A 9871-nucleotide genomic window follows, 5' to 3' on the forward strand; every position below is an offset into this window, starting at 1 on the left:
GCTCAAGAAAGAGGCCTTAGCGTGCTGACTCCTACTCCACTTTCATTTCTCAACTTCATCTTAGAAGAAACATCTCTCGTCCTTGGCCACTTACCAATGCAACAGGCACCCCAGCCACCACCCACTCACCTCCTGGCCTCTCCCAGACTCACGCCCACAAGCCTTGCAGACACTTGAGACTTTGCATCCCAAATCCGGAATCAGGGCTGAGCCAGAACTCCGCACCTAGGCCCTCAGCTGCGAGTGCAGGGCAGGTCCTGAATGTGCTTTACAAATGGGCCTAGTGTTAGGGAGGTTGGTTGGTTGGTTGGTTGGCTGGCTGGCTGGCTGGCTGGCTGGCTGGTCTGTGACACTCAATGGGCTTCAACCCAAACATTCAGATTTCACAACCCTGGGTCCCAGTGGAGCATCGGAAATTTGAAAGAAAGTGGCAACACTGGGATGCGCTCGCAGGCTCCAGGATGGAAGTCCCACCTTCCGAGGCGCGCGGGCCCAGGTGGCGCGCGGATGCGGCCCCACCCCCAACGGACAGCAGTCCCGCCCTAGGACCTGGGCTCCAGCCCCCGTGGGGATAAACACGGAACCCCGCTGAGCGGCAAACTCAGGACCTGGGTAGCTGAGGCGCGCGACGCCGGATTCTCTGCGGCCACTGAGGCAACTGCGTCCGGGGTGAGTGGCGGAAGTCGGCGACCCCAGCTCCGGGAGGAGGTGGCGCCGGCGCCCAGGCCCAGACGCCGGGGTTGGACGCGGGCTCGCTCAAGATTGCGGCGCGCCTCCCCGGCACGTCCTCGCATCCCCAGGGCCCCCCCCCCCCCCCCCCCCCCCCCCCGCCATGCTGTATTTCTTTCATTAGGGTCACCTCCAATGCCTAACCAGAAAGATTGCCAGCTCAGAATTCTGCTCAGAGAGGCCACAAAGGTGAGGACAGCTGGTGTTTTTTAGTGCCCACACAGCTGAGGTCAAAGATACTCCATCAGCCAGCTTCTCTCTCCAAGCCTCAATCCGCTGTCATGCCCAGGTGCTGCTCACCCATGCAACCAGGGATATTCTGCCTTCCTAAGCCCTCCAGGCCCTTGCATTTTAGCAACCTCCTCCCTCCAGGCTGGCTAGTTGCTCTCTTTTATGCCCCCTTAGGGCATCTGAGATCTACCATCCTCACTATAGTTCATTAACTGTGTCTCCCAGAAATGTGCCCTTGGGTGATGACAACTAACCTGAGACCAATCAACACCCACACACCTGTCCCCACCAAGCAACTACCCAAACCTTTCCAGGGTTTGCAAGACTAACTCAACACTGAAAACACCGGCAAGGCTTTCAGTGCCCGCAAGGCTTTCAGTGCCCCTACTTTTCTAAACTGGTTCTTCTCACCCAAATAAAGAACAACTATTCTGCAGCCCCTCCCACCCCTCGGCTTGTCCCAGCTAAAGGTTGGCTAAGGCTCCCTTCCTCTGAGTCTTCTCCACTTGCCTAGTTCCTTCCCCCAAGCTGTTCCTCACCCGGTTTTCCCTGATCCCTTGTGCCATCCATCAAACCCCACTCTCGATAAATAAACATTCTACTCACATAACATCACTAATTTTATTAACCTACCTCTTTTTCTTTGACCATCACATCGCAGCCTGTTGTTAAGGGGATCTCGACATAGGCAATGCTCAAGAAAGAGGCCTTAGCGTGCTGACTCCTACTCCACTTTCATTTCTCAACTTCATCTTAGAAGAAACATCTCTCGTCCTTGGCCACTTACCAATGCAACAGGCACCCCAGCCACCACCCACTCACCTCCTGGCCTCTCCCAGACTCACGCCCACAAGCCTTGCAGACACTTGAGACTTTGCATCCCAAATCCGGAATCAGGGCTGAGCCAGAACTCCGCACCTAGGCCCTCAGCTGCGAGTGCAGGGCAGGTCCTGAATGTGCTTTACAAATGGGCCTAGTGTTAGGGAGGTTGGTTGGTTGGTTGGTTGGCTGGCTGGCTGGCTGGCTGGCTGGCTGGTTGATCTGTGACACTCAATGGGTTTCAACCCAAACATTCAGATTTCACAACCCTGGGTCCCAGTGGAGCATCGGAAATTTGAAAGAAAGTGGCAACACTGGGATGCGCTCCCAGGCTCCAGGATGGAAGTCCCACCTTCCGAGGCGCGCGGGCCCAGGTGGCGCGCGGATGCGGCCCCACCCCCAACGGACAGCAGTCCCGCCCTAGGACCTGGGCTCCAGCCCCCGTGGGGATAAACACGGAACCCCGCTGAGCGGCAAACTCAGGACCTGGGTAGCTGAGGCGCGCGACGCCGGATTCTCTGCGGCCACTGAGGCAACTGCGTCCGGGTGAGTGGCGGAAGTCGGCGACCCCAGCTCCGGGAGGAGGTGGCGCCGGCGCCCAGGCCCAGACGCCGGGGTTGGACGCGGGCTCGCTCAAGATTGCGGCGCGCCTCCCCGGCACGTCCTCGCATCCCCAGGGCCCCCCCCCTCCCCCCCCCCCCGGAGCCGGATGCCTCCCTGCGGCCCCTTCCTGCGGCTCTGCTCAGGCCGGAGCGCGCACAGCCCCCTCCCCTTTCGCCCCTAGTTCGCCGGTTCCCGGGTTTCCCCAGAAGCTGTCATCTATCTGCCACCTCCAAGTCCACCTGCAGCAGGTGCCCCTACCAGGGCGGAATTGCTGCCACATGCACCCAGGGCTTGGAAGCAGGTGGCTTCTGCTTAGAATAAGCTGCGGTAGCTCGGCTTTGGGACTGAGAATAGGCTGTGGGACGAAGACACCAAGTCCTCAACCTGATTAAATTAAATACACTTGTGTCTTCCTAAGAAAGACTCTTTGCAATAAATGGGAATGTACATCTGTACCTACATCCAAGCTTCTCAGTGGAACACCCCACTCGGGGAAGTCCCTCACCCCTTTACTGGCAGTTGCCCTTTTGATGAGCAGCACTATGAATCAGAGAAAACTAGTAACGCATCTGTGAAATAGTCTCTATGAGTCAGGATTGAGATCGGGCATGGAGTATACTTGTCACAAATATCAAAACAGCCCTGAGCCTCAGAACTGGTTGAGGTCCAGAAAGACTGAGGAGCCTCCCCCAGGCTTCATAGAGGAAGGTAGAGTGTCCGAGTCTGTCTTACCATATCTTGTAAGGGGAGCTGGCTGAATTGGGCCCTCAGAGCCTGGAGAAGGGACTTGGGGTACTGGTGGCAAATCAGGTGGAAAATGTTATAACATTCAAGTAATTCTCCCCCAACACTTTATTAAAAGTAGGATTTTTACAACTTTTATCTCCAATCTTTTTTACTGTTGTGGTAGGGATCAGCTAGAACCCAGAGCTTCATACCTGCTAGGCAAGCACTCTCACACTGAACTACATCCCTAGTCCTCAAATCTTAAATAACATCAGAAAATGAAAGACTCATAGTGCAAGTGAGAAAGCAGAACTTTAAAAGGAAACAAACAAAAAAAAAAAAAATCACTACCAGAATGGTAGCAGTTATGTCCTAAATGTGATATGGCCAAATCTTTGAACATCAGATCAGCCAGCAGAAAAATACTGATTTTCCTGGTTAGTATGGAGAAGTTACCTAGGAAGAAGTACAAGCCCTTTCCTTGGCTTAAATTTGGATAAGGTGGTTGCAGTTCCCACTTAACAAATATTGTCATTATGCGTGACACAGAGTGGCATGTAGATCTGCTGGAGCTTGAGGGCACATGTGAAAGTTGAACAAGATAATCCATCCCTATGGTTCCTACCACCTCCTGAGTTCAGTGTCAGCTACCCAAAGGGATAAGTTTACATCACATTCTCAATTCTTTACCTCAGAAAGTGGAATGCAGCAAACTCTCTCTTGCTTTATAGGTGTTGGCCAGAACATGTCTTTCAGTCTGGAATCCACAAAGGAATTGCTTATTTTCTTAGGAAAATCATTGTTTAGTATTTTGGAAGCCCTTCTTTTTCAAGTGATCCCAAAGCCAAGGAAGAATGTTGCTGGTGAAATAGTTCTCATAACAGGTGCAGGGAGTGGACTGGGAAGGCTCTTAGCCTTGCAGTTTGCCCGCCTGGGATCAGTGCTTGTGCTCTGGGATGTCAATAAGGAGACAAATGAGGAGACGCTCCGGATGGCTCAGGAGGCTGGAGCCACCAGGGTGCATGCATATCCCTGTGACTGCAGCCGAAAAGAAGAAGTGTACAGAGTGGCTGACCAGGTACGTCTTGGGGACTTTTTATAGGTAGTGAGAATCCTATACAGTTACTTTGTCATGCATCAGTTTTGTTCATTGGCCTTTCCTTCCCAGTGCCCTTTCTCTTCTCTTCAATATCCCTCTACTTTAAAATACAATGTGGAGGAATGGGAATTGAGAATTTTGAGTTCCTGTTGTATGCAAAATGCTAGGTCAAGTACCCTGGATGTAGTATATCATAGCACTATAAAGTAAGCTGTTATCTCCCTTCACAAATAAGAGCAATGAGGCATTGTGCTGGCCTGTAGCTTACCAGGACCTGAGTTTGTTGAGTCCTGAGTGGTGCTGGTGCCCCTGATCATGCCTACCCCTGCTTACTGCACTACTGCAGTAGAGGAAGAAGTGGGGAGTGGAAGCATCCTTGGAGAGATGAGAAACAAATACTGAACACTTTGCACAGGACCAAAGAACTAGTGTATCACTGAGTTATATGTACCCATGTTTAGTCTGAGTTAAATCTAAGCTCTGTCTACCCACCACCATGATTTCCATTTGAATGTGTATTTTCCATGGGTGGTGATAAGACAATAAGAATACTTATCCTAAAGACATCTGTTTGTTACTGGTGTTAGTGGGGCTTGAATTCAGGGCCTTGTACTTACTCATGTGCTCTGTCATTGAGCTACACTCAAAGCCTCTAAATACTCTCGAACATATTTGTTTCTTTGACAGTCATACAGATGCACATATAAAGTTTCAGGAAACTGAAGTTCCAATATGCTGACAGAAATGAGGCTTTTTGCTCACCAAAAGATGTCCTTTTCCCTCATAAAGACTTTGGTGTCCTCATTTTCACACTGGACTATATACACACACCTCTCTCCTGGGCTGACCTATGGCCCCAGTATTAACCCAGTTTAATAAAAAGGGAGGAACCAGACGAGCCTGCTCCAAGCAGCTTTCTACACTTCATCCTACTTACCACTGGCTCCAGTCCTAGGCTTCCCAGTAGTCTGGAGTCAAAACCTGATCTAGGCTTACACTAAGACCACATTCCAGGTGCATCCCACTGTCCAGCTTTACCTGTTTGTGTATGAAGCACCTGTCACGTGACTTAGAGTGACTATAAATAACATCTCTAGGCAGGCTTCAGTGGTCACAAGTCTTTATACAAACATCTTCATCTAATGAGGTAAACTAATGAGTGTTCTATTGATAATTCTGACTTAGAGTAACTATAAATAACATCTCTAGGCAGGCTTCAGTGGTCACAAGTCTTTACACAAACATCTTCATCTAATGAGGTAAACTAATGAGTGTTCTATTGATAATTACCTCCCTCTTTTTTGGATCTGGAACTTATGTCTGCCCCAGCTGCTTGACTTCTGGAATGGTCCACCATACCCTATTCCTAGCTTACTATTCACCTTTATCTTTGAGGCGAAGATGAGCAATGTGCTCTTCTGCATTCAAAGGAAGCAGGTTCTAACAACCTTCACTTCCAAAGTCCCCATTTCCTCTCTTATTCTGGATAATAGGACATTATAAGAATTTTAAAGACATATCCCTTAGGAGAATGACCAAGGAGAAAAATTTTAGAGCAGTATGTTAAAGTTTTATCTCACCTGAGTCTTGAGTAACTTTGAGAACTTACATTCTAGAATCATAGCTTAGCCATGACCTTAGGAAACCCAACGTTACATGGCACCTCTGGGTGAATGGTTCTTGCATGGCCAGTCTAGGGCTGGGTACTTTTCCCTTATCCTTACTGTGGCACTGTGGCATGTTGAGGAGTCTGAACTCTGTATTTAATGACTATGACAAGTCAACTCACAATTTGCTTTACACCATCTCTGACTGCATTGTTATATGCAACAGGCCCTTCTTTAAAAAAAAAAAAAAAAACTAAACTTTTGAATTCCTTTTGTAACATCTGAAAATTCCTTTAAGTTGATTTCTGATTCCTGATGTCCAGTTCCATGGACTATGTGATCTCTAGGAGAAGCAGCCTTTCCTGCTGTCTGCTACCACTAATAAGCAGTGGGTGGGAAACCTGTGTGGTTGGGGAATTCACATCAGCCATCCTGGCAGTTTGGAGCACATAGCAGCGTACATGACAGCCTGGGGCCCTCCAGCAGGTTCTTGTTTCCACAGCGTGTGGGTGTTCACAGGGAAAGTCCAGGGTGGGCACTGCTCCTGTGTGAATCTTGTGAAAGTTATCATACAGGGCACATAGATGGTCACCTCATTCTTGCACTGAGAATAAAGAATGCCCAAAAGATGAAAAATTACTTCAAAACTAGAATTTCCTGCATTTTCTCTTAAATAAGGGACCTCTGTGCCCCTATAAAATATAGTACAGACTGGTTTATTACCATTGTGAGGTTGAGCATGTTAGTGTGTAACGTGCCGCAGAGGTAGTTCAACTACAGAACATGAACCCAGTTACTGCTCTTTGGTGCAGTCTCTGCTGTTTCCATCCCTGACCTGAGCAAGGACATCTCAGTCCCTAATGCTATCTTCCAGTGCAGTCTCTTTCTGAAGTTTTTTACTTTCCCTCTACTAGGGCTGATCTAGTTGTTTCTACTTTTGACTGCTATTAAAGTTCAATTTGGTGGAATATTGTAGCCACTCTCCAAAACACACATCAATAGATTGTTTCCAGTGCCTTATATAAAAACTGTCATGACATGTGGGTTCCCTTTGTCTCTCTTTCCATCTAAATTTCCCAAGGCCATAGGCCTAGTTGGCCAGGGTAAATGCGCAGCCCCTGTCACTCTGATGCTGGGCCCAGGCCTTCCACAACAGCAGCTTCCACCTGGCTGCAGTAGTGTGCTCCCTCAACCCCATGCCATTCTATGATGCAACTTTCATTGTCCATCCTGGCCCGTCTTTTGCACACACACCCACACAAACACACACACACACACACACACACACACACACCTGGAGATATAAGAGCTACTGCCACAAACCTTCTCTGTGAACATATACTAACCACTGTGGGTGGTTCTTTCTAAATTGTAGATTAGGATCACTGCTGTGTGATCTAAGTTACACGGATGAAATTCAGAACAAGAAGAGAATATACAGCCAGTACCACACCTTGTCATCCATTTCTCACTAGTGTCCATTTCTCATAAGGAGCCAAAATTGCATACTGAAGGTTTGTTAGAGGGGAAGGGTCCGGTGTTACACCTGGAACTCTTGGTCCCTAAAATAAAAGAGATTGAATACCTCTTCAGGCTGGCATTACAGCAACAAACATGATTCACAGACTTTGTGCCTCAAAGTTTGGGGTGGAGAAAAAGAAAACAAGCCTGTTGAGAAAAACAAGACAGGCAGATTCTAATCTGCTGTGTGTTTAAAATATATATTATCTTTCTTCCTCTGTTTGTTCCCCCTTTCTCCTCCCTATCTCTCTGTGTACCAGGTTGGGATCTCTAGTCTATTTGATTATAATAAAGCTGTTATTATGCCCATCACTTGTCTAAAATTATATGCTACCATGTAGAACACAAAACAGAGTTACTCATCACAGGCAATAAGACCAGTTCTAAGTGGGGAAGAAAAGTAGCATTGCAACATTAAAACTGCACTACAGAACGGGGAATGAAAGAGCATTGGAATTAGATACCTAGTATACTGGGGACTCTGCAAAGGTCACATGAATTCAGCCTAAGTAAGGATAAAAAGTGTATGAATATTGAAAAATAGGACATGGATGGAATTACTAGTTTAATAGGTCGACTCTTAATTCAATTCAGGTTAAAAGAGAAGTTGGTGATGTTTCCATCCTCATCAACAATGCCGGCATCGTAACAGGCAAAAAGTTCCTTGACTGCCCAGACGAGCTCATGGAAAAATCGTTGGATGTGAATTTCAAAGCACATTTATGGGTGATTATTTTTTCTTCTCATAACAAGTGCAAACGTGTCTGTGTGTGAGTCTGTGTCTGTGTGTGTGTGTGTGTGTGTGTGTGTGTGTGTGTGTGTGTGTGTGTGTGGTGAGTCTACCTTCATTCCATCTATACAGTTCAGTCCCCTTTAAAGCCTCTCCTGGGGCTCTCCTGTCTTTGTCCTACTCCTGTTTTTTTGAGAGGTTATTCCTTCAGTTCTGCTATTTGCCTAGCCCCTGCCATCCCCTCTTGTGTTCTCTCGTCACTCTTTCTGCATAGTTCTTATTCATTCTTTGAACCTCTACATGAAAACAATAACAGCATGTGACTTAAATGTCAGACACTCAAAGAGCAGCCTCCACAGCTCTCACAGAGTCCCCGCTGGCTGAGAAGCAGGGAGCTCACTCAGAACCGTGAATTCCTGTGCTGTGGTGATGATTTTCTGCCTCTCTGTGAAGCAATGTAAAGCAGTTGAATGGAACAGGCTTGACCTTTGTAAGACACCCCTTTTCGGGAGGGGGTGTATTGTGGGAGTACATTGCCTGTACACGTGTGTAGAGGCCAGAGTTTGATTAATATAGGGATGTCTCCCTCAGTTGCCCCTCCACCTTACTTTTTGAGATGGGGTCTCTTCACTGAATGTGGAGATCCTCATTTAGGTGAAGCTGGCTGACGAGCAAGCCCCAGGGATCCACCTGCCTCTATCCCCTAAAGCTGAGGTTACAGAGGCACATAACCAGGCACAACTCTTTTTTATATTGGTGCTGGGGATCTGAATTCAGGTTGTTATGTTTGTGCAGCAAGCACTCTACTCACTGAGCCATTTCTCCAGACCAGGACTCATTTTCTTTACCTCCTTGTCTGCATATGCAGTTAAGTTCTTCTTAGTGCTGAAGATACCTTCCTCAGAACCTCATTGCTCTTCCTGGACCACCTTCTCCAAGTTCCCAATCAAAAAGGAAGATGTCTACATAACTGAGACACAGCCTTAGCTCCTTCTGTGTAAAAAAAATGCTTTATTTTATTAATTAGAATTAAAATAAGAGACTGCTATTCAAAGTACAGATGAGTTTAAAACAAAGTGTTCTTTCCTAATGGAAGTAGGGTGTCTTATGAACAGTATTCAGGAAAAGTTTAAAAGTCAAAATTAAGCCAAGGAAAGAGAGGCAATATACACTAACAATTCTACCCATAAGTACTTGTAAGGTTTTGGATTATGGCTGTCACAACTAAGATTTTCCTGCATTGCTTTGGTTATGATCTTCATACTGTATTTTTTATTTTATTTATTATATTTATTTTATGAGTGTATTGCCTGCTAAATGCACCTTTGTGGTGCAGTTCCCACGGAAGTCAGAAGAGGAGGTCAGATGCCCCTGGAACTGGAGTTACAGTTTTTTTTAGCAGCCATGTGGGTGCCAGGAACCAAATGTGGGTTCCCTGCAAGAGCAGCCAGTGATCTTAACTGCTGAGCCATCTCTCCAGACCTGATCTTAATACTGTATTGTTAAAAAGACAAAATATAAGCAAAGCATCAGTCTTAAATAGTTTCATACTATTGACATTTTTATGGAGAGATAATGATTTAACAGGTTTAAAGTTTCCTTTTTGTGCTTAAGTTTTTATATCCAGTGACTTAGGTGTCTTTATTAACTAAAAAAAAAAAAAGTCCAATCTACCCAATGACTTTATATCCATACACAGGTGCCAAGGATCCAAGCGCAACTGACTATGACTAGTAATAATCAGATACATACAGATTAGAGATGCATGCACCAACATCTCAGTGTTAGTAGCTAAAACAATGAGCC

General features: G+C 46.8%; 1 protein-coding gene across 2 annotated transcripts in view; it reads left to right on the forward strand.

The window, feature by feature from the left end:
* Positions 1–518: 518 nt before the first annotated feature.
* The window catches only part of Sdr16c5 (short chain dehydrogenase/reductase family 16C member 5), an 18472-nt gene continuing 9119 nt past the window's right edge, over positions 519–9871 (forward strand). The window contains exons 1-3 of one of the 2 annotated variants that reach the window (XM_008833071.3): positions 519–669; positions 3840–4186; positions 7930–8061. In XM_008833071.3, the coding sequence (XP_008831293.1) occupies positions 3854–4186; positions 7930–8061 (465 nt within the window). In that variant the 5' untranslated portion in view covers positions 519–669; positions 3840–3853. Of the gene's footprint in view, positions 670–2171; positions 2326–3838; positions 4187–7929; positions 8062–9871 lie in introns of those variants that run through there. The other variant, XM_017798134.2, reaches the window with a different exon arrangement.

Source organism: Nannospalax galili, unplaced genomic scaffold (genome assembly GCF_000622305.1).
Source record: "Nannospalax galili isolate Female #2095 unplaced genomic scaffold, S.galili_v1.0 scaffold476, whole genome shotgun sequence".
Lineage (NCBI taxonomy): Eukaryota > Metazoa > Chordata > Mammalia > Rodentia > Spalacidae > Nannospalax > Nannospalax galili.